The sequence below is a fragment of the Pinus tabuliformis genome, chromosome 2_1 (assembly GCF_031772625.1).
Source record: "Pinus tabuliformis cultivar Carrire ecotype Pingquan chromosome 2_1, CPIR1, whole genome shotgun sequence".
NCBI classification, from domain to species: Eukaryota; Viridiplantae; Streptophyta; class Pinopsida; order Pinales; family Pinaceae; genus Pinus; species Pinus tabuliformis.
In genome coordinates, this window is record NC_142299.1 from 36,407,198 (window position 1) to 36,433,293 (window position 26,096).

The 26,096-nt window shown below is 39.9% G+C and overlaps 1 protein-coding gene across 1 annotated transcript in view; it reads right to left on the reverse strand.

The window, feature by feature from the left end:
• The window catches only part of ATGRIP (Golgi-localized GRIP domain-containing protein), a 456,132-nt gene that overhangs the window by 259,813 nt on the left and 170,223 nt on the right, over positions 1 to 26,096 (reverse strand). Inside the window, exon 13 of the mRNA XM_089402096.1 lies at positions 664 to 789. Within this exon, the coding sequence (XP_089258222.1) occupies positions 664 to 789 (126 nt within the window). The remainder of the gene's footprint in view (positions 1 to 663; positions 790 to 26,096) is intronic.

Genomic DNA, 26,096 nt, shown 5'->3' on the forward strand with positions numbered 1-26,096 from the left:
CAAAGAGAGCAGTGAACAACAGCGGGCAACAAATGACAACGGTGTATGGTGTATGCATAGGGGCGGTGTTTCAAGAGACAATAGATAAGCTACAGATTTAACGAACAGACCTTACGTAGAGACAACGGGGAGGACGAAAATTGTATAGCAGTTTTTTCCTAGCCAGAGGACCAAAATGACTCTGATACCAGATGAAGTGAAAACTTCTTAACAGAAATATATATATAAATATCTTATTAATAAATGAATTGACAGATGATGATTGTTTACATTGGGGTTCCTGGCTTATATATCGCCATGGGCACCCTTTGGGGAAAAGGCATGATCTTATGATCATGCCCTTTCGTTAATTTAACCTAAAATTAAATAATAAACTAACTAATTTTTTACATAACAGTATACTGTTCATGCTGAATTGTATCTGTGTTTAATGCTTCACGTTGAATAGTGCATTGATAATACAAATCAAGAGATGCAAACCTACTTTACATTTCCAAAATAGTTTATATTTAAATTTAATGGAAAGCCAAAAGGTTACAAAGCAAGAACTAAAGAAAGTGACTTTCAACTACTGTTATTTCTTAGTCTACATAAATCCATAGATTAAGAAACTTTACAAAAATACATAGATAATATCCATCAAGGTTTATTGCTTGCCCTTACATGCTCTTGCTTAGCACGAATAACCTCTCCTTTTGCTGATTCCAAAGCAACTCCAAGTCTCACTGCCTCACCTGTAGAAGCTGCCTCCAACTCTGCAAGCTTTGATTCTCTGTCAGCCAGCTCTTCCTGTTTAGAATCAGATATGATAAACGAAATTCAGCATAAAAATTTTAGAAAAATGTATACATAGTATTTTATGTAAAAAAAGTCCTAAGAAGCCTGGAGGATATGATTCTATAGTTGTCAGAGACCAGAGTTCAAACTTAAGTAAAAAGAGGACTTTTGTAATTATTAATACCAGATTTACTTTTTTCACCAAAAAAATGTAGCACCCTTAGATAGGATAGTGCTATAATTTCATACACCCCAAAGTCTCTTCCTTGGATAGGGACAGTTTAAATAATGATATCTCAAATGACGATTATTTCAGCCCTAAAGCCTATGAAGAATGGTAACTTTTCAGGTCAGGAAAGTCTCCCTGGTAATTCTTTGAAAAAATGTGGGATGCTGTAGATAAGGATATGTTTCATGTGGAAGGAGAAGCATTGTCTTCTGGCCATGTAACGGAGGTCTTAAATCTGACATTGATCAAGCTTACTCTGAAGAATTCAGGTAGTATACTATTGGAGACTGGACACCAATTATTCTTCTGAATGTTTCTTACAAGATTCTAGTCAAATCTATAGGTCTCTGGCATTTGAAAATCTCTCTCTCGAGTGATTAGACAGGAGAAGACAGGGTTTGTTTAAGGGAGGATTACTTTGGATATTGTTATCTTGGTATGTCAGGGCATGGAATGGGCTAGGAAGTCTAAACAACTCTCTAGTTTCCTTAAATTGATTTTGACAGACCTTATGACAGGATTCACTGGTGATTTATTACATAAATGATTCTCTACCATGGTTTCAGATCCAAATGTGTCTCCATGGTAAATACCTTCTTTTTTCTGGGATCTGCATTTGTATTGGAATGGCTACCCTGACAGGATTTGTTGCACCTCTCTATCAGGCAGCGGTATTCTTTATCCCCTTGTATGTCTTAGTAGCTTATGTCATGAGCTACTTGTTGGCTGATGCTAGAATTTTCAATTCAGAGATAGATCAGACAAACCTCTCTTCCAAGAGGGTCCAACATGGTCAACAATCATTTAGCAGATTACTCCATTATTTTTGTGCAGGCAGACTGGACATCCATTGATTTGGTTAGAGATGTTCGATGTCTTCTATGTTTCTTCTCAGACAGCAGTGAGTGATTGGATGACCCCCAGATCAGATTCTGCCTAGATGGAACTTTATCCAAACTGGCATTATTGTCCATTATTTGAATTTTGGAGCATCCCTTTCACTGCAAATCTTTGTTGAGCTAGCAGCAACCATACGAGATCGGTGCTTGACAGTCATTTCCAGAATTCTACAAACCTTTCATATTTATCATGTTTCTTGTTAATTGCCTAGTTGAGCACAGTTTAATATGTAGGAAAAACTCGCGTAGACTTTGCTGTGTTCCACAGTTCCACTAATGGTGGCAACCATGGGTTATTGACAATCCCACGGGATGTCTACATTTCACTTAAAGGATGATCCAATGATGGCAGTTTGGGATTAATTCATGTAGCAGCTTAGAGTAAGGTTTTAGCAGCTAAATGGATTATAAGGTGCTTAGAAGGGTCAGCCCTTTTGCATATTAACTGAAATGCAAGGTTTCATAAGCCCAATGAATGCACAAGATCTAGGGTAAGTTCAACGTTCAATCTATATGACAGTATGTCCTCTCTACATCATATCCAAGTCAAAGTATCTTATATTTTAAAAAGCATGTGGTCCACATGGAAGTGTATTTCTAAATATCTGTATCGGACTTATCTAAGTAGCAGATGTAGTAGGACTTAGCATTGCAACCAATCCGATACTGTAAGGATCTTCGTCAGTGTATTTTAGGTATCAACCCTGCAAGCTAAGTAGGAAGTGAATCTTACTCTAGAACAACTTGTGGGATTCAAATTCCACATCTGGGCTAGATTGGAGGATATTAGGCTTTAGCTCATGAGAAAGCTCTCCTCTCTTCGAAGAAAGTGACCATTCGGCAAATCCAAAAGATGATCCCTTTGCAGGATTCATTTAAGATGAACATACAACTTTTGTGAAAATTTTATGTAGATACAGGGAATTCCCAGTGCATTGAAGAAGAACCATGTGATGTAGGATTCATCTGGGAAAGGGCATCATCATAGAGAAAATGTATCTTCTGATCCTATTGGAAGACATGGGGTGTGATGAAATTTCTAGTGAGCCTTCTTCGATTCCTCTGTTCATTCAGCATAATGAAGAATCAACAGATGTAGTTGACAGCATTATTGAGGACCCCAAGCCCAATGAAGATAAACTTCTTTCTTCAAATACTACATGTAATTCAGACCTTGAATATTTTGATAACATTGCCAAGCTTAGTGAAGATGTTATTTTTATTTCAGATTCCATTGAAAGAGTAGTAGAGAAAGAAGAAAAGATGTATCTAGTTAAATTTCAATACTTGGATCAGCAAGAGGATTTGTTGCTTTTTTCTACGATATTAGCAACTCAAATAGAACCATATGCAGAGATTTACAAAGAACTGCCTTATGACCATGATAAGGATTATGAAAAACTTTACACCTCATGTTTTTAATTGTTGGCAGCATCTTGTGGATCCTATTTATGATATTGATTGTAAAAAAAAACCAAGTTTCCATCTTTATCTGTTGAGTCTTCCTAGTATTGATTACAAACTTAGCGAGGAGGTGCAGCAGATTAATCATGAGGGTTGTGATCGGCATGGCACTTTATTTTCCATTTACATAAATGAGTTGGTTCTGTTAATTTGGCAGCTCAGAGACAAATTCCCTCATTTGGACAGCTTTCCTCATCAAGAAAGACCCCTCCTAGCCCATGGAAGAATTTAATTTGGTCAAAGAAAAATTTAATTTCAAGGTGAAACCCACATGTGCACAAAAGTTCAAGTCGGCCTGGGCAAGCTAATTCGACCTCCTAAGACTCATATAAGAATACCTCATGTCACATCACTTTGGAGCATCATCACATCTCTCTCTTCTCTTGTTTGGCTCTTACAGGTCTGCAATTGGAGGTCCAAGGTCACACGTGTGGAAGGAAGGACGCTAGTTCTGATATCTGCATTGACTTTTCTGTTTGGGACAGTTTGACCAGTAGCTGACCAGCTTTGACTTGAGATTTTTACTTTGACTTTGAAAAATTTGATTTTTGGAGGCCGAATTGACTAGTGAAGGAACCAAACTATTCTGGGCAGTTTGGCTTGGGTTGACTGCAGGTTTCCTTTCTCCTTTGACTGAACTTTTGGGGACTGTTTTGACTGAGGTTTGACCGGCAAGCAAGGCCAAGTTGTTTGACTGTTGACCAAGCCCTTTTGGAGGAAGTTTGACTGTTGACCTGAGGATTGGTTAGGGCATCATTTGCAGCTGTTGACTTTGACAGAATTTACAGATTTGACTTTTGGGCTCATCTCTTGGATATTGGTTGGTTGAATTTTGGATAGTCAAACATTTGACTTTGACTCACTGTTGATGATATGGAACAATGTATCTCTCGAGTAAACATTTGATGACAATCTAATAGAAGAATAATTTTGAAAGGGTTTCACCCCTGGTGGGGTTCTTCCCTGGTCTTTGACCAAATCTTCTGTCTCTCTTGTCTCATGTTGTCTTCTATTGCATTTGAATTCTTGTTCTATCTACAATTGCTTATTGTCACTGGAAGATTAGATTTATTTGAAAAGTGATTGCTAATTGAAGAAGAATTGGAATAAGTGATTGTGCTAAGCATAGAACACTGGAAACACTGGAAAATTAACAGGTTCAAGATGAACACCCAATCGAGATATTATTGCATCTAGAAGAAAATGTTTCGGTTCAAATTGAGGGTTCCACAGGGATGCATCCCCAGGGTGGGGGACGCGCCCCGACGTGTGAAAATTTCTAGACAGAAATCCAACTACAGTGACTGATATTATTTCTTCTACTTATTAATTCAGAAATAAGTTATTCATAGTGTTTCTACGGCAAATATCGAAATAAATTCTACTGCAGCCTTCACACTTAAACAACACAGTTATTTTTGGACAATTGTCCCCGAAAAAACCCAATGCGGGAAAACCGATGTAGCAGATAAGGGTTTTTTTTATTAATCTTCAACAAAAATCTCATGTACAAGATACAACCAGCAGAATAGAAGAGGAATCTTTGTGAGAAATTTACTAACAGTTCTCTCACACTTCTCGACTGGATTATGATCCAGGAGAGGACATGTTGCCCTCCCTGCGTCTCACTACGTCAGCTTCAACGTGAGGACTACGGAGTCCTAGCGTCAGCCTCTGCATTGTCCCTCTGCATCATAGCCTCTGCGTTGTCCCTTCTCTCCTCTGCATCTTCTGTTCTTGCACCCCTGACTGATGTTGCTACCCTCTATCTCCTCCTCACTTGCAACTCTCCCTCTAAATCGATTTCCTTTTGCCGAACTTCGACCAGTGAGAAAATCAATTTTACTCAAGTAACTGAGTATCTGCCTGGTGTGTTTTCCAAATGCCCATTGAAGTCCTTCTTATAATCCTCTAGTTGAGAACCAACGGCCCAGATTAGATTCTAATCAATGGCTCAAATCATTTGGACTCTATCTTTGTCTTCTTCTAGTAGTCTCACCCACAGTTAGATTAATACCCTTTAATTATTTTAATTTCCTAAAGTTTAGACTTAGGGTCCCATTAAAAATAATTAATTATTTTAATAAAACTGTCTCCAGGTGGAATTTCCCAAAACGATTGATGGGTATTGTGGAATACATGTGTCCAAGCCTCCCAGCAAATTTTGAGACTCAGAGCACATTTGATGCTACCAGAAATCAACACGCCCTCTTAGCGAGGAATGTGCTCTAGTAATGCACCCTATTGAAGCATCATCCTGTTTTGTAACATCTCCCTCTGCACTGTTGATGTTTGACATCACTGCCCACCAACTACTATGCAAATGTTGCATTTGTACTGTTGTTGACCCTACCACTGCAAACACTACAACTTTCTGCCACTGCAACTGAGAAACCATCTGTTTCTGCTACTGAAACGGATTCTTTACCATACCCATATGCTCCCTGAACTAGAAGAACGTAGCTCTTCCTAGAGCTTTTGTGAGTACGTCTGCTACCTGATTTCCTGTGGAGACATACTACAACTGTATGCCCCATGCTGAACAAAGTCTCTGATAAAGTGACATCTGATATCAATCTGTTTCGACCGATCATGAAATATTGGATTCTCTAAGAGTTTAATACAACTCTGATTATCACAGAAAATATTGGTTGCCTCCATCCTTTTCCTGAACAAACTCACAAGCAGTTTTCAAAGCCATATAGCTTCACACGTAGCTATGTTGGCTGCCATATCTTCTGCTTTTGCTGAGCTTAGTGCTACTGACTTCTGCTTCCTGCTGCACCAAGAGATCATTTCTGATCCAACACTGAAGCGATACCTGGAGGTACTTTTCCGGTCTACTAAACTACCTACCCAATGTGCATCTGTGAATCCATTCAATCTGACATCACCTTCTCGGGTGTATTTCAACCCATATCTGACTGTTCCACACACATCTAAGAATGTGCCTAGTTGCTGCCCAATGTACCATTTTCGGTTCCACCATGAACTGACTAAGGGTGTTGACAACAAAGCAAATGTCTGGCCTAGTGTTGACCATAGTTTTAAAATTCGACCGAATCGAATCCGAAACGGCCGAGTTGATCCGAGTCATTGAAGAATTTTATGACCCGCAGAAAAACCAGTTCGGGAGGCCGAGTCATGACTGACTCGGCCGAGTTATTGCATGACTCGGCCGAGTCAATCATGACTCGGTCAACCCGGCTGTTTCCACATCTACTCGGCCGAGTCATTAAATCCAGCCAGTCCCCCCAAAAAACAGCGATTTTTCTAATTTTTTTTTAACTTTTTAACATTTAGCTGATTGTTGGGGACTCCAAGGTGTTTTCTAAATTGGTTAAGTGCTATTTGGGGTCCATTCACCTCTCCTAGTATTGATATGCTACTCAAATATCATGGTAATGTTAAATTCTTAAAGTAAAAGTGACATTCTCGTTAATCTTAATTTTCATCCTTTTACTTAAATTTTTAACATTACCATGAAATGACTCAAGATGTTTGAGAGTGGTTCCAGCCTCATTGGATTTCATATGGAGAAAGTAGAATTTTAGATTTCATTCAAAATTCAGCAGACTTATCAGTTTTTCAGGATTTCAGGATTGGAGGATTGCAATGTTTCCATTGAATTTTGTCCTGTATTAGGGTATGGAACTCGTATTTAACCAAAAGCACCAATCCCTCTTTGTACCTTGATGTTAGTGACATTGGTTGTCGAACTTCTCCAGGATTCGCTCCCAAACCCGGAGCTTCTGAAAATGTCGCTCCCGCTCCCGTTTTCGCTCTTGCTCCCCACTTTCGCTCCCGCTCCCAAGTAACACTGAGCCAGATGATGTTGGCAACTCTAGCAGTAGCCAGTAGTACTAGTCACAGACTTTTGTTGTAGAGGCCATTTATAGCCTCCTTGGTTATTTGTTTTTGTTTTGATCTCTATATCATCATCGTGTATGTATTGGACAATGCACTGTGTGCCATTTTGATATAATGGATATATTCATGAGCCTACTTTGATAATATGTTGTTTTCTATCTATATTTAATGCTGTGTGTTTGAAAACATGAATGAAAATCTTTAAAATTATGTGTTTTTATAAAAAAATAAATATTTAATGTATTTTTTACAACGACCGAGTCATTGAAATCGAGCCGGCCGAGTCGATACCGAGTCGGAGTCAGAGTCGGAGTTTTAAAACATTGGTGTTGACCAGATACATGAGCGACCCAATGAGTTGCTTGTACAAGGTGGGATCCACCTCCTTGTCTCTTGATGCATCTATTTTCTTCCAGTTGGTGATCATGGGCATAGCAATGGGCAGAGAGTCCTGCATTATGAATCTCTTTAGAATCATTGTAGCATATCTTCCTTGTCCAAGGAAGATCTACCTATCCTTTTGCCACACTTCTAACCCTAGAAAATAATGCATCAACCCATATCCTTCATGTTGAATTTTTCTTCAAGATTCTTCTTGCAGTCCTTTATGACCCTAGATGACCATGTTAGAAACAAGTCATCTACATATAATACCAGAATAAGTGGCCCATTCTCCACCATTAGATAGTAGAGATTGGGATCAGCATCACACTTGACGAATCCCAATCGCTGCAAGTAACTATCAATCTGACCATACCATGCTCTGGGTGCCTACTTGAGCCCATACAGGGCCTTCTTTAACCCACATACATGAGTTTTCTTCTCATGAATTTCGAAGCCTTCAGGCTATTCTACATACACCTCTTCTTCTATCACCCTGTTCAAGAATGTTGTCTTGACATCCATTTGGTGAATCTCCCATCCCATTTGAGCTGCTAGGGATATAACAAATCTGATAGAGGTATATCTAGCTACTAGGGCGAAGGTCTCTGCATAGTCTATTCCTTCTTTTTGTGCGTAACCCTTTGCTACGAACCTATCGTTGTACTTCTCTATACTGCAATCTACAACATACTTGATCTTGTAGATCCATCTTGATCCTACAACTGATCTATCCTCTAGCCTAGGTACCACTTCCCAGACATCATTCGTCATGATAGAACTATACTCTTCTATCATGGCATCCACCCATACTTGGTGTTGTACGGCTTCCTAAAAGCTAGACGGTTCTTCAACCTATCCTACCAAGGCTTGGTACTTGTCAAGATGTCTACGTTGCCTCTTCTCAGTTCTAAGAGCTTCGACAAACTCCTCTACGTCCCTCAATGTCTGTCGTACTTCTCTACTAGTTCTGCCACTAGTGCTGGGAGGCTCAATCAAATCCCCCTCATGTTCCTATCCTTCCACCTGCTGAGAACTACTTGGATTTCCTTCTTCTGAGAAAATATTGGTACTGGTCACTGTGCTAGTTTCAGGTTTTTGTCCTTCTGCTTGCCCTCCTTATTGCCCCTATTGCTGTTGGACTAAAGGAATATCTACTAACTGATCTTCTGTTGGCATCTCTTGAGATTTCCTAAAAGCTCTATCCTCCATGAACTTTGCATCCCATCTTACTACAATCTTCCTACTGCTAGGAATGTAGATTTTGTATGCCTTTGAGGTCTCGCTATATCCTACGAGATACCCCTTTTTTGCAGTCTAATCTAGTTTACTACGCTTCTCACTTGGAATGTGACAATATGCCACACTTTTGAATATTTTGAGATGACTAATTTCTGACTTCTTCCCTGTGGAGACACCTTCGAGCGTTTTCTTCCCCAAAGCATTGTGAGGAGTTCTATTCATGATATACATCGCTATCTTGAAAGCTTTTACCCATAAGAATCTAGGCAAATCATGATCATACACCATAGCCTTTGTTGCCCCAACAATAGTTCTATTCTTACGCTCTGCTACTCCATTTTGCTCTGAATTATATGCAAGCAAAGTATTGGGCAGAAAAGGCATCAGAAGGAAGAAGCATATTGCATAGCGAGGGAATACTTCCTTAGTGATTTCTTGTCGAGGAAATCAGCATTTTTCAATTGCTAAGCAGCAGAGGAGTTGCAACTTACCAGCTCCATCAGGGAGTGCATAAGGCAACCTAGGAGCTATGTAGTAGATAAGATAAGATAAGATAAGATAATTTTATTAGTGTCCAACAAATGACCATAATAGATCAACGGGACTATCGATTAGAATGATTACATCATGCCAAGCCGGTGGACCAAACAGTCCCCTTTAACATTTCTTTTAAAAAGCAGAAAATACATCTATAATCTAAGTAAATGTAAATGTAGAAGCTAGAAGCTCTTGGCTTCAAAACAAAGCACTGTGATGAAGCAGAGAAGGAGAAGAAGAAGAAAAGGGGGGAAGGAGTCTCCTACCCAGTTCCTACTCCTAACATCTAAGGTCGAGAGAAGACAACTGAGAGAAGCTTGTCAAAGTCTATTGTCCTGTGGGCATACTAGGTTGTCGCTATTGTCGCCTAGAGGTTCTAGGGCGCCTCCCAGAGGTGGATCCAAAGAGGGATCTGTTCGACATTTTTCGAAGGATATGGAAACCAGTGGCTTGAGGGATTAGGATAGGTTGGACGAGGCTTCCAACTATGCCATCTGGAAGGCTAGAATGTCTTTCCTTCTAGATGAGCATACCCTCAAGACGTATGCTGATAACGTGGTAGCTAAACCTGCGGATGCAGATCCGCTAAAGAAGTACAAGGTTGAGATGGCTAAGGCAAAGAGGATGATCCTCGATGGAGCCAAGGATCACGTGGTATGCCACGTTGCTAGCAAAGGGACCGCTAAGGAGATATGGGATGCCTTGGCCACATTGTATCAGGGATCTTCTGAGCAACGGAAGATGTACTTAGACAAAAGTTGAGATCTGCTCAGATTTAGAACAAAGAACGTGTGGATCCATTCCTCACGAAACTGAAGGAGACCCGTGATGAGCTGTTAGCTACGAGACATACACCTTAGGATTCGGAGTTAGTAACACTGGCTCTAAATTTTGTCTCGGATGAATAGCAAATTTTTGTCTAGAGTATCCTGGGCAGAGCAGCATTGCCAAATTGGGACGAAATGTGGGCAGCTCTGAAACAAGAAGAGATGAGGAGAGTCTTTCTCAAGGTAAAACTTGACAAATGCAGCAGCAGTAGTGGGTCGAAGCCCAAAGTAAAGGAGGACAATAATGCAACCCTTGCATCGAAGGTACAACAGGGGAAACAGAGACGAAAGAAGGACGTCTCCAAGGTGAAGTGCTTCAGATGTGGCAAGATGGGCCACTATGCATCCCAGTGTCCTTTGAAGAAAAAGGGCAAGGATGAGAAGCATGATCCTAAGGTTGCAGCCGCAAAGATTGAACAGGAGGAGGAGTTTTCCATGATAGCCAAGATACCTCCAGGAGGGGGTGGGCTGATATAGAACTGTAGTTCGATAGAGCTACAAATGGACAGGATCCTTGAGGAGCCCACTTGTAAAGACTGAAAATAATTTAAACAGCTTTTTTACTTTGAACAGGATATGAAATATGAAATCTTTATGAACATGTTCTGAAATTTAACAAAATTTCATATATCAAATTGATTGATTTGATGAGAAGGACCTACATGGTTTCCTGCAAATGAGGAGGTTTCAAAATTTCTCCAGCTCTCGCTCCCATTACCAAAAGACCATAACCTCCCAACCAAACTAAGTACAACCTAGGTACTTAGTCCAGAATGCTTCTCAATTGCTGCACTCTATTTCCCTCGTGCCCAAAAACTTCAGAACAAACAAGGCTCAGTCTTTTCTGTTGAAAAACTCTGTGTTACAAATTTTCCTCCTCCTTTCCCCCCCTTCCTTCAACCGCCCCTTCCTTCTTATAAGTTCCCGTTCACCGACTTCCTCCATCTCCGTGTCCTAATTTTGATACGTGTTGATTTTATAAAACAAAATCTGATTTGATTTGGTGATTTTATTCAAATATCTAAATTTGATTTAATAAAGTTTATTTATTATTTTAATGATTTAATTTAATTTATTTAATTTATAATTTTAATTTAATTAATTTTATTTCATTTCATAAATTTTAATTTACAAATAAAAGTTTTAAACATTAAAACTAACATTTATGTTCATTTGAGGGTTTATTATATATATAGTGCGTTACATACGGGTCCATACATACGTAGCTATCATATGGAGGCCTCGTATGTATGCTAATACTTGTATTTTATTTATAGCTATAGGTGGGTCATTACACCACCTCTTGGATCATCACCTTGCTACGGGAGCCCATGATTAGTAGTAGCAGGATGGTGGAGTTTCAGTTCATGTTGTGGAGTGTTGATTTGACAAATGCAGTGGTTAGTAGAACCAGAATGTGAGCATCGCAGAGCAAAGAGGAAGCAGTGCAAGGAGGCACAGTGCAAAGCTTCAGTAGCGCAGTGGCTTCAAAGGCAGTGTGGGACTAACAGCAGTCAGGATTTCAACACCGAAGAGTATCCATTGGATACTTATCCAGTTTTGGGGTTTTCAATTGCTTCTCTCAGCAACTGAGTTGCAGTTTGTTAGCAGTGGCAGTGCTAGCAGCATAACAGATGCAACATTTGAGAGAGAGTTGTAGTACAGATGTAGCATTGGTAGTGTTAGTGTCAAAGGCAGCAGTACAGTAGCAACAGTAGCGCAGTCGTTGGTCGACAGCATGTCAGACATCAGCAGCGCAGAAGACGATGCTTCAAAGTCAGAGCAGTATGCAGTAACGGTGTATTACTAGAGCACATTCATCGCTAAGAGGGAGTGTTGATTTGGGGTAGCCCAAACCAGCTAATATCTCCAAGCTAAGAGGATTCTTAGAGTTGACTGGATATTATCGAAGATTTATTAAAAACTATGCCCATATAACTGCACCCCTATCAAACCTTCTAAAGAAGAACTCATTTCGATGGAATGATGAAGCAGGAAAGTGTTTTGAAGATTTGAAGGAAGTTATGTCTAATGCCCCTGTATTAGCAACTCCAAACTTCTCAAAACCATTTGTAATTGAATGTGATGCTTCGGGTTTTGGCATAGTAGTACTAATGCAGGATGGTCATCCAATTGTGTTTGAAAGCAGCAAGTTCAATAAGCACGAACGTCTCAAGTCTACATACAACAAGTAAATGCTTACTATTATACACGCATTAGCCAAATGGAGACAATGTCTCTCAGGAAGTAAGTTCTTAATACGAACAGATCATAATAGTCTTCAACATCTTCTCCAGCAGAAAACTCTAACTACAGCACAACAAAAATGGATAGAAAAAATCGCTACCTTTGACATGGACATATTACACAAGAAAGGGTAGGATAACGTAGTAGTTGATGCCTTGTCGAGGAGAGACGAAGAACCATCGTTACTCACAGTGTCAGTGGTTATTCCCGAATGGCTTAATGAAATTCGAAGTGAATACGCAAAAAATCCAGAAACAAGTGTTATAATCAATAATCTTCCTCATAATTCAAAATTTGAATGGAAGAACAATATTCTATGGTTCAAGGGAAGAATTTATCTGAATGCAGATTCCAAATTTAAAGCGAAGGTTCTCAAAGAGTCGCATGATTCACTGCCATTCGAACATGTAGGATACTTTAAGACCTACTACAACGCACGTCAATCCTTCTTTTGGAAGGGAATGAGCAATGATATTCAAAAATATGTAGCTGAATGCAATAAATGCCAGAGAAATAAAAATGAAAATATTATGACACCTGGATTACTTCATCCCTTAAACATTCTGAATCAGAAATGGGAGGAAATACCAATGGACTTTATTGAAGGCTTACCTGTCTGATGGTAAGGATAAAATTCTTGTAATAGTTGACAGACTCACCAAGTATGCTCACTTTATTGCAATGAGGAAATCAGATTCAGCAAAACAAATCGCTGAAATATTTTGCAAAAATGTTTGCAAATTACATGAATTTCCCAAGGTTATTGTGAGCGATAGAGATGCCAAATTTAAGGGTAATTTTTGGAAGAAATTTTTCAATCATATAGGAACCTACCTCAACATGAATTCCGCTTTCCACCCTCAAACAGATGGCCAAACCGAGGTTGTCAATAAATGTGTGGAAGCCTACCTACGTTGTTATGCTACAAACAAACAAAACAAGTGGGCTCAGTGGTTACATCTCGTTCAATGGTAGTAGAAATCCACTTACCACACATCAGCGAAAATGACTCCCTTTCAAGCTTTGTACGGTTACGAACCTCCGAAATGGAGGGACATTGCTATCATCGAGACAAAGTTGCCCACTGCTAAAAACTAGTTAGAAGAAACCCAAAAAGTCGTCCAAACTCTAAAAGAAAATTTGAATAATGCAAGGAATCGTATGAAACAACAAGCTGACCGAATTCACTTCCAAAAAGCAGATCAAAATCTTCATATCTGACAATGGAGGAGAATTCACTTCCATAAATTTCATTGACTTCTGCAAAGAAGCTAGAATCAAGAAAGAGACCACCGTACCATATAACCGAGAACAAAATGGTGTGGATTGTTACCCACCACTTGTGTGTGACACCCATAGGAGAAATTTTTTCCTAGATGATCCTCAGCCAGCAGCCCCTTGCAGCCACCAGATAGCTTGATGTGCCATCATCTCTACCCCCTGAGCCAGCCATTATCCACACTCGCCCATCTGTCATGATTGTATGTTTGAAGATAAGCCTTCCAACCCCGAAGGTATGGCTTTCATTATGTAGTTGGATATTTTTTCTTGCTTATCATCAACACTTATGGGCATGGATTAGTGGGGGGATTCAGCGAAAAGAATGGGCTTGGTTTGTACTCTTGTTCCCTTGTCCAACTTGGTGGTTAACCTTGTATCCTAGTGTCGCGGGATCTCCTTTATTGGTCACCAGCTTTAGGAGTGGCATTACATGGGAAATACCAATTTTGGTTGTGCAGTCCCACTTCCCGACACCACATACATCACTCCCCTCTGCTCATTATAACCCCTTTTCACATGTTTCCCATTCGGGTTCACAGGCAGTTCGCCTCCCCCTCCACTTGTTTACAATTTGGGTCAGCGCTAGAACAATGCCCCGAAGGTTGATGCAACTAAAAAGAAAGTAAAAAGCAAGATTTGGCCACTCTCAGCAGGAAATGTACCATAAAATGCAAAAAATGGTCAGGACATAAAAATTTAGCATGTGGGCAAAAGCCAACATGAGCTCTACCCTTTATCATTATCGCCATCACCCTGGTTCTTAAGGCCCTTACATTGGCCCCCTGCATCATTAAGGAACCCATGATTATCCCAACCCCTAGTGGGCAATGAACTGCCCAACCTTAAGGGTGGGGGCGGGGGAGGGTATTCAATGTTATATCATTCACATCATGCTCTCATCCCTCGAAGCCCCAAGCAGTTATAAAATTAAAATTAACAAAAAGGAAAAAAGCATATGAAGAAGTGTGGAAAAAAAAAGGCCAGGGTAACTCATGTACCACGATTGCTCCCTCCTACATCTATACACACAAGTGTGGGCTTCCCTCATCATAGCTACCCTTGTACCATGGCATGTGGCTTGGAGCCTTCCCCTCACGCCCTACTCTGTTCAATCATTATACCACATGATACCTGCCACATGACAGATCTACCAAGGCCCTGTCACTCCCTTAGAGGTTGAAACCACCTAATAGGGTCCTTGATTAACCTCCTTCTTGAACTTGGAGACACTTGTACACTATAAAGCCCATTATGGAAGGGCATGTCACTACGAAGTGCACACTTGGTTCCATGATTTGTAAGCTCATTTGCTCAATTACACTAATGATTTGTTGTAATGGAAGGTGAGTGGACGCATTGGATCTTATATGAGATCCAATCCTTCTAGAGGGTCATATCAGCATTTGTAGGGTGTGCGTTGAGAGCCATGAGCCTCCACTATAGCAGGCAATAGATAGCCATGCCATTGGATAATTCAGCACCATCCATTTCTCGCTCGTGTCCCAATTATTTGATGATGATGATGCACCTAGACCACCTTGCCCAGTCAGCGACACACATGCACCACATACTTGGTAGTTGATCCAAGGCCCAGATGGGGTTGTGTCTTACTATGGGAGACATAGGGAGGGCTTGCATCATCCTTCCAACCCTTGGATATGGGATAGACGCTTGTTCGATTCAATTGGGGACCCATGAGGATGTTTTTGTGCCCCCAAAGCCATTTGGGGGCACCACAGGTCATTTGTTTGGAGATCAAGGGGCCATTCCCTTCATCACTATTTTTGGGGCCCTTCCTCTCATTTTGGCACATGAGGGACTTCAGTGGGCCTTTCATTGGCCCTCCTAGCTATTGTATTACCATTTCGGCCCTCTTAGGAGGCTTATTTTTTATATTATGGAGATATTTGGTCGTCTTGTCACCAAAAGTATTGTTATTTTGCACATTATTTTAATTTAGGGGCATTATTAGGCTAAAATAGGCCATTCAAATCCCTTAGAGGATTGTATAAATAGAAGAGAGGCATCCATTCTCATTGATCATCACTTGGATTTGTATCTCTTTGGAGAGAAGTTAAAAGAAGTCTTCACTAGTGAAAAGCCTGTGGTTGGGCACCTGATAATCTTTAGTTGTCTTGTCTACTTCCATGTGTCAAAATAAAAGAGGAACAAGTTGTAAGCTTCAGGTAAGAAAGGTACGTTTTTTAGTTATTGTGAGAATTCTAAGGGTTATAGAATATACATACTTGATCAAATAATAGTTTAGTAGGGATATAACATTTGTTGAAGATGCAACTCTTGAAAAGGCAAGAGACACTCCTCTTCCTCTTGTTAATCTTGATAGGCAAGATGATGTATTTGAAATACAAGAAGGTCCTAAGGCTAATACTGATCTTGCTAATGAACCCAATGGACCCCTTGGATCCTCCTCCATGTGATTCTCCTACTAGAAAAAGACCATTATGGCTTCATGACGCTCTACAAGATGTTGATAAAAATCTTTCCCCTTGAGGAACCTTCAGAGAAAGAAAGAAACCATACCGGTTCCAGGGATATGTTGTAGCCATGAGCAACATTATTCAAGTTGAACCATGCACTTTTGAAGAAGTTGTGAAAGATCAAGTGTGGAAAGAAGCAATGGCTAAAGAATATGAGTCCAGCATTCATAATGATGTATGGGAAGTAGTTCCAAGACCCCCGAGGTTGTGAAAATTCCTAGATCTAACAATCTCAGGAATCCTACTGCAATCGGTTGCATCTACTTCACCTAGATTGTAAATTACATTACAAGCTTATTTCAGATTTCTTAATGGAACATTCTGAAACATAGAAACTAAGCAAGTAAAATAGAAACACATAGGACAATTATTTTTGGACAAAAGTCCTCGGAAAAACCCATGCAAGAAAACCGATGCAACAGCTCCGAGGGTTTATTATTATTAAGAAGTAGCAAAATATGTATGCATCATTGAATAACTCAAAGGGTTATTCAGTTACAGAGAGAAATATTGGCAGAATCTTTGTGAGTTTTACCTCACACAATCACTGAGAAATCTTGGCTGATCCAACCCCAAACTGACTACCCCCTGGCTTTTCTGGTTGGCTCTGCGCAGTGTCTGCATCAGCCCAGCATCAAGCTCTCTAGGTGTTGCATCACTTCTCTGGCTGGTCGATCTACTGCCCAGGAAATTCGATTTCTGCCTCCCAGTCTCACACCCCGGCTCCTGACTTCTGAAAATCGAATTCCTCTGCAGATTTCAGACTCCTCTCTCTCCCTCTACGATGGATCTACGTGACCCTTCTGGCCCTATGTTAGCCTCTGCGTCAAGGCTTCTGGATCACTCACTACCTCTCTTCGATGATGTATCTCCGACTGAGAATCTCTCTCTCCGAAAGCTATTATCCCTACCCCTCAACTGCAAGAGATTTCCTCAATCAATTTTCCCTCTTGAGAACTTCTCACTTCAGAAAACCAATTTTCTCTCTCTCTGTGTATTTTCCAAATGACCCTCAAGCCCCTTCTTATATCTTCCTATTCGACAACCAACAGCTTAGATTAAATCATAAGTAAAGGCTCAGATCATTTTGGCTTGATTCGTGGCTTTTTCTAGAAGTTTCACCCCTGATTAGATTGATACCCATTAATATTTTAATTTTCCTAAGTTTAGACTTAGGGACCCCATTAAAAATATTAATTATTTTAATAAAATCACTTTTGGGTGGAATTTCCCAAAACACTTTCTGGGTTCTTTGGAATACCTATGCCCAAGCCTCCCCGCAAAATTTGAGCCTTGGAGCACATCCGATGCTACCCAAAATCAACACTCCCACTTAGCAAGAAATGTGCTCTAGTAATACACCGCTACTGCATACTACTCTGCCTCTGAAGCATTGTCTTCTGTGCTACTGATGTCTGACATGCTATCCACCAATGACTGTGTTACTGTTGTTACTGTATTGTTGCCTTTGACACTGCCACTACCAATGCTACATTTGTACTACAGCTCTCTCTCAAATGTTGCATCTGCTATGCTGCTAGCACTGCCATTGCTAACACTGCATCCAAACTACAACTCAGTTGTTGAGAGAAGCAACAGAAAACACCCAAAACTAGATAAGTATCCAGTGGATACTCCTCGGTGCTAACATCCTGACTGTTGTTAGTCCCACGCTACCTCTAAAGCCATTGCGCTGCTAAAGCTTTGCACTGTGCCTCCTCGCACTGTTGCCTCTTTGCTCTGCGTTGCTCACATTCTGGCTCTACTAACCACTGCATTTGTCGAATCAACAATCCATGGCACCAACGGAAACTCCACCATCCTGCTACTACCGATCATGGGCTCTTGTAGCAAGGTGATGATCCAAGAGGTGGGCTCCTCAAGGATCCTGCCCATCTATAGCTCTATTGAACTACAATCCTATATCACCCCACCTACCTCTTGGAGGTATCTTGGCCATCATGCAAACTCCTCCTCCTATTCGATCTTTGCGGCTGCAACCTCAAGATCATGCTTCTCATCCTTGTCCTTTTTCTTCAAAGGACACTGAAATGCATTGTGGCCCATCTCGCCACATCTGAAGCACTTCACCTTGGAGATGTCTTTGTTGCCCCTGTTGTCCCTTCAATGCAAGGGCTGCGTTATCCTCCTCCTCTACTTTGGGCTTCGACCCACTGCTTCTGTTGCTCCTGTCAAGTTTGACCTTTAGTAGGTCTCTCCTCAACTCTTCTTGTTTCAAAGTTGCCCACATCTCGTCCCAATTTGGCAATGTTGCTCTGCCCAGGATACTCTGGACAAAGATTTGCCACTCATCTGAGATGGAATTTAGAGCCAGTCTCACTAACTCTGAATCCTGAGGTGTATGTCCCACAACTGACAACTCATCACTGGTCTCCTTCAGTTTCGTGAGGAATGGATCCACATGTTCTCCCTTCTACATCTAAGCAGATCTAAACCTCTGCTCTAAGTACATCTTTGGCCAAGGCAGATCCCACATCTCCTTAGTGGTCCCTTTGCTACCAACGTGGCACACCACGTGATCCTTGACTCCATCCAAGATCATCCTCTTCGCCTTAGCCATCTCAGCTATGTACTTCTTCCGCGGATCTGCATCCACCGGGACACCTACCACATTATCAACATATGCCTTGAGGGCATACTCATCTAGAAGGAAAGTCATTCTAGCCTTCCAGATGGCATAGCTGGAAGCCCCGTCCAACCTGTCCTAATCCCTCAAGCCACTAGTTGCCATATCCTTCGAAGAATGTCAAACAGCTCCCTCTTTCTCCCTACTGCATAACTCCTAGGCTGCCTTACACACTCCCTAGTAAGTTGTTGCTCCTCTGTTGCTCAGCAAATGAAAAATATTGATTTCCTTGCCAAGAAATCATTGAGGAAGTATTCCCTCACTATGTGATTTGCTTCTTCCTTCTGACAACTTTTATGCCAAGCACATAGCATGCAGAAGTTGCGTCCCTCTAGCTCTGCGTAGCTCCCTCTACCTTGGCAAGATTTCGATCTGGCAGTCTTACCTCTATGTCGGCTCACTCAGCGAGAGACACCCATGAAAATATAGCCCTCCTAGCAGGAACTGTGCAAACCCTCAGGGGATTCGAACTGTTGCTTGTTGCAGCAAGTTGGCCCTTGCTTCAGTGCTTGATCTGCTCTTCCCTGTTTCACATCAACAACTCTGATACCATGTGAAAATTCCTAGATCTAACAATCTCAGGAATCCTACTGCAACCAGCTGAATCTACTTCACCTAGATTGTAAATTACATTACAAGCTTATTTCAAATTTCTTAATGAAACATTGAAGTAAATTACTGAAGCAGACTACACCATTTAAATATGATTCTGAAACATAGAAACTGAGCAAGGAAAATAGAAACATATAGGACAATTAGTTTTGGACAAAAGTCCCCGGAAAAACCCAATGTGGGAAAACCAATGCAGCAGCTCTGAGGGTTTATTATTATTCAGCAGTAGCAAAATCTGAATACATCACCGAATACCTCACAGATTTCTTCAGTTATAGAGAGAAATATTGGTAGAAGCTTTGTGAGTTTTACTTCACACAATCACTGAGAAATCTTGGCTGATCCAACCCCAAATTGATTGCCCCCCGACTTTTTTAGTTGGCTCTGCGTTGCCTCTGTGTAGTGTCTGTGTCATCCCAGTGTCAAGCTCTTTGGGTTTTGCGTCACTTCTCTGGCTAGTCAATCTTGGTCCAGGAAATTCGATTTCTGCCTCCTAGTCTCACACCCCGACTCCCGGCTTTTGAAAATCGAATTCCTCTGCAGATTTCAGACTCCTCTCTCTCCCTTTGCGCTAGTTCTGTGTAGCCCTTCTGGCCCTGTGTCAGCCTCTACGTCAAGGCTTCTGGATCACTCACTACCACTCTCTACTGATGTATCTCCGGCTGAGAATCTCTCTTCAGAAACTATTATCCCTGCCCCTCAACTGCAAGAGATTTCCTCAATCGATTTTCCCTCCTGAGAACTTCTCACTTCAGAAAATCGATTTTCTCTATCTCTCTGTGTATTTTCCAAATGACCCTCAAGCCCCTTCTTATATCCTCCTGTTCAACAACCAACAACCTCGATTAAATCATAATCAAAGGCTCAAATCATTTTGGCTTGATCCGTGGCTTTTTCTAGAAGTTTCACCCCTGATTAGATTAATATCCATTAATAATTTAATTTTCCTAAGTTTAGACTAAGGAACCCCATTAAAAAAAAAATATTTTAATAAAATCACTTCAGGGTGGAATTTCCCAAAACGTTTTCTAGGTTCTTTGGAATACCTGTGCCCAAGCCTCTCTGCAAAATTTGAGGCTTAGAGCACATCAGATGCTACCCCAAATCAACAAAGGTAAGTTTGTTGTGTCTTCTAAATGGTTATATAAAATTAACCATGGTGTTGATGGCAGTATTGAAAAATATAAAGCTAGATTTGTGGCCAAAGGTTTCAGTCATAAAAGAGGGAATAGACTATGATGAGATTTTTGCACCTATTGCCCAATACACCACCATCCGATCTATTGTGGCTCTAGCTGCTAGCCAGGGATGGACTCTTCACCAAATGGATATGAAGATTGTTTTTTTCAACGCCTTCCTCAAGGAAGAAGTATTTGTGGAGCAGCCACAAGGCTTTGAAGTACATGACTGGAAAATTCCTGTGTAGACTAAAGAAAGCCCTCTTGGTTTGAAGCAAGCTCCAAGAGCTTGGTATGCTCGCATTGATAGCTTCTTAATGAAGCTTGGTTTTACTACAAGCAATGTTGATCCAAATCTTTACTTCAAAACGATCCAAGGTATGCCTTTTGATTTTGGTATTATATGTTGATGATTTATCTTTGACCGGTGGAGCAGGCTTCTAGATTTTAAATGAAAGATATTCATTTGATGCACTACTTTCTGGGCCTAGAAGTATGGCAGAGATTCGGTGAAATTTCTTTTCTCAAGGAAAACATGCTATCAAGCTACTAGAAAGATTTGGCATGACAGAATGTAAGTCCATGAGTACTCTAATGGAGATGAATTTCAAGAAGTTATAGGGTGAAGTTGTAGGACCTTATTTGGCTAATCCCTCTGAGTATCCACAATTGATTGGGGCACTGATGTTCTTATTGAACACTATACCGGACATATGTTTTGTGGTCAATACTCTGAGCCAATATATGATTATGCTATCACATGCACATTGGATGGATGGAAAGCATGTGTTGAGATACTTGCATGGGACCATCAATCTTGGATTGAGATATACTACTGGAGATGTAAGACTACTTCGGTACTCTAATGTTGATTGGGTTGGTAACTCTACTGGAAGGAAGAGCACATCTGGGTGTTGTTTCAGCCTAGGATCTGCCATGATATCTTGGATGATCAAAAAACAAAACTTTGTAGCCATTGCATGGCTGAAGTCGAATACATTACTGCTAGCATGGCTAGCGATGAGGTAATATAGCTAAGGAAGCTCTTTTGGAGAGCTATCTGAGCATGTATTGGATACGACAATGGTTTACTGTGACAATAAGAGTGGGATTCGATTTGTTGAAAATCCCGTGTTCCATGAAAATTCCACGCACATTGAAATCAAATATCACTATATTCGGGATATGGTGTAGAGAGGAGCAGTGAGACTCCATCATATTGTGATTGATAATCAAATAGTTGGCATACTTACCAAGCCTTTATCGAAAGGGAAGTTCTTGGTTTATAGAGAGCAGCTTGGATTGACAAGTGTGACCCTAGAGGGGGCAGTCAAGGATAGCTAAGATGAGTCTTGGTTGTGTGTGATCCTTGTCAAGTGGTAATTCCCCCAAGCAGAGACTTGGTTGCGAGTGATACTTGACAAGTGGTAATCCCCCCAAGCAGACATGAGTGTTGGTTTTGCATGATCCTTCTCAAGTGGTAATTCCCCCAAGTAGAGACTTTGTTGTGTGTGATCCTTGACAAGTGTAATACTCCCAAGCAGAGATGATTCTTGGCTGTGTGTGATCCTTGTCAAGATGTAATCCCCCAAAGCAAAGAGTTGGTTATGCGTGATCCTTGACAAGTGGTAATCTCCCCAAGCTAAGATCAGACTTGGTTGTGTGAGATCCCTGTCATGTGTTTTCAAGTGGTAGTGCCCCCAAGTGAATATAGGGTGATGGATGAATCTCCCCTATGATGATTCTTCTTCATTAGATTGTAACATCATTGTTTGAAACCAAATATCCTTGTTTCAGAAAGAAATTCCTCCCTACCTCAAGGGAGTGTTGAAAATTGGCAGCTGGAGAAGGATTGAGAGAAAGAGAGAGAGAGAGAGAGACTTGGAAAGTATGAGCAGAACTTGGTGATCCAAAGTGATTCAATGTTTTGCATCAGTGGTTGCTATCAAAGATCTTCTTGCTATAGATTGTTTAGATTTGGGTAAACTTACTCATTCTCTTGATATCTCAATGTATTTTTTTCTCTGTTGAACAACTGATTTCTAATAGAAGAAGAATCTAGTTGGGTTTTTCCTTGGTTATTGGACCTAAACTCTCTGTGTCTCATTGTGTTCTTGGTCGTCTTCTATTATGCATATGGTTTATGTTCTATCTACAATTTCTTATCTGTTATTGCAGCGGAAAGAAGATTCATAATAAGTAATTGTTTCAACATAGAACATCAATTTTTCGACATTGTTGAATAATGTACTCAAGTATTTTCATTGATCAATCAACCAAGACTTTGGGGGTTACATTGATGTGGTGTTATTCTTCTCTTCTAAGGTAATATTGTTTCAATTATGTGTTCGTGTTCTATACTTGTTGAATTCGAATATATTATTTCATTTTCCAAACTCTTGGACTAATTGGTGTAAGTTATCTTGCATTAGTTTTTTGACCTAGAGGACCACTCTTGATTGAAGAGCACTAGAAGGTTTCTGGTTGAACCTCTAGCCTCTTCTCTCATTGTGTAGTCTAGTCCCTTGTGAAGCTAACAATTTCTTTCAAGTGTGTAGAAAATTTTATGTGTTTGAGCGAAGCTTGAGCGTGGGTAAGTCTTCAGTTGGATGAACTCACTCTCAAGGCAAAAGGTGTAAAGAACCCACATCAAATCAAGTTTCTCTCCAAAGCTGATCCAACAAATATAAAGGGAGCCTCCTACCCTAGCTAACTAACATATTTTATTCTCAAATCAAATTATATTTGTTAAGACTTATGTGCTATCATTGATCGTATCTAGCTTTGAGGGCTTGTTTAAGGACATTGTCCTTCTTGCTTGCACAAGGGAGGAATGCGAGTCCCCTCCTATCACTTGCAAGTTGTACTCTAGTTATATATTCTCTTATTGTGACTTATATTCATCTCTTGATCTAATTCTCTTACGCTTTATGCTTGTGCAGTCCTAATGGAGGCTTGAAGACGTGGTTTGGGGCATTATTTGAAGGGACTTGTGGCTTGAGGATTGAAAGAGTAACAAACTAATCATTTAATTCTTTTCACCTACCAAGGCTCGTGCTCAAAACCACACTCTTACCCGCTTCCATTGTACAAGGATTCGTTTAGAAGTTTGAGAAAATGAGCCATCAAGTTTGATCTCCTTGAGGAATGTAAGTTGCCTCTTTGAGGCACCCTTGAGTTGTAACTTTGCAATAAAATTGTAGTTTTTTATTCTTTGTATTTTGTATTCGATCTTGAGGAATAGTAGTTTGCTCCTTTGAGCTTGTTGTAAACTCTCCTCAAGCCTCAAAGTCCCTCATTTCTCTATAAGAGGGCTTCTTGTCTAAATAATAAAAGTAAATCTTTCATCTTAAGGGAGCTTGGGGATTTCCCCTTGGCATCCCAATCTCCTCATTTAGTAGGAGGTAGCATTGGTGATTGGTTTCTTGTTTTGCACTTTCAAGTTCTCTTTTCACTCTTGCAAGTAGCCTAGATCCATTTCATTTCACTCATTTACTTGCTCAAGTTCCTCACTAACTTGCAGTTTTATTGAGCTAATTTAGCACTAGCAATTTACACATTACATTGCTCATCTAATCATTGCAATTCGGATGTATTTGCAGCTAATCTAGTCCCTTTAAATGCTGATAACAATGTTATTTCATTTGCTCATTTCATAGATCTCATTTGTAGTGCTTTCTATGCAAAGTCACTTTACATGCTAATTTAGTTTCCATTTTGATATAATTTTCTGATTTTGTCATCTAGTTTCCACTAGTATTTTTCATCATAAGTTCATTTCATTTTCATGCAAGTATAGTGTAATCATTTGAGGATTGGTATATTTATGAAGTTATTTTGAGCCATCTTGAAATACTACTTTTACTTGCAATCAACTTTGATCATTTACATCTCACTTACAATTGCAATCCTTCTAAAATAGCTCCAAGATATAAGTCTTGGTTGAATAGACATTCTAGGAAATCTTCTCTGTGTTGAAAAATGTAACTAGTGTCTATCTTCATAATTGTATTGAGTCATAATGTAATGTATTTGTCAAAAGAAAAAAAATGAAATTTTATTGTAAAAGAAATTGACTTATCAAAGTATGGGTTTCATGCTTGGGTCAATGATTTTTCGGTCAAAGCCTCCATTGTAGGCTTCTAGGGTTTATGTCAAGAGTCCTTGTCCTTGTCATTATGTAAAAGACCCTTCTTGGGCATTATCAGTTAACAAAAAAGTTTATTTTAGTGTAAATAGTTCATTTAGGCCTCCTCCACCAAGTTAGCCTCAACCTAGACAAGTCAACCTAATTAAGAGGCAAAATCCACTATGTAAAGGCAATAACTCGACCTCATTGTTGATTTGGGGTAGCATCGGGTGTCCTCTAGCCACGAAATTTGGTGAAGAGGTTGGGGCACATGAGATCTCCAATACCCAGAAAGGGTTTGGGCAGATTCTAAACAAATCAGGAAATATTGAAATAATTAATATTTTTAATGGAGTCCCTAAATCTAAACTTAGGGAAAATAAAATATTAATGTGTATTAATATGAATTTGTGTTAGAATGGTCTTGTTGACCACTACGTGTCAACTACCCATAACAGTACACCCCCTTTTTCGCAAAAGGGATAGCGCTTGATCGACGTGTTCGTGCCATTTGACTGTCATCATCAGCCCGATCATGTTATGTTGTAAACCCAGTCTGCATGTGTAAATTGTAAATAATCTTAGCAGATCTGAGTCATGTATGTAAATTGCCTAGGCAAACCTAATTTTCTAATGATAATCTACGTTCCAGAAGGTTTTTTGTCTCACCGATCCATGATCGGCAGAGTTTTCCTTCAGCCTAACCCCAAAGCCGGAATGGATTTTGTCATTAGAATCTTAGGGGAATCCTAGTGTGCTTCGAGTCTATGTAAAAGTAATTTGGAAATAATTCTAACTATTTGGTTAGGTTATTACAAATTGTTTGATCTGCTAGATTATGTTTGTGTCGCAGAACTGGGTGTTCTATGAGGGTCTATGTCAAATGGGATTTCCCCCTTGAGATGTAAAATTGTAAAAGTCGTGATGTAAAGTGTCTTGAGGGTTAGAAAATGTTTTATCCCCTCATAAGTCCTAAGTCCTAGGTCCTAGGTGATTTTTCCAAAGGCTAAGTTCGAGGATCCAAAAATAAAAAATAAAAAGCAATAAAAAAAAGATATAAATAATAAAAATAAATAAAAATAACTAAAAAAAATAAAAAATAAAAATAAAATTTAAAAAATAAATTAAAAAATTAAATAAAATAATAATAAGTCAAAGTTTTGAGAAAATAAATGCAAAGTTTTAATTTTTTAATATATTAAAATGCATTTAAAAATTTCGACGGATGAGATTAAAAGGGATTTTGATCCTCATCGACGGTTGAAATCATTTTGACAT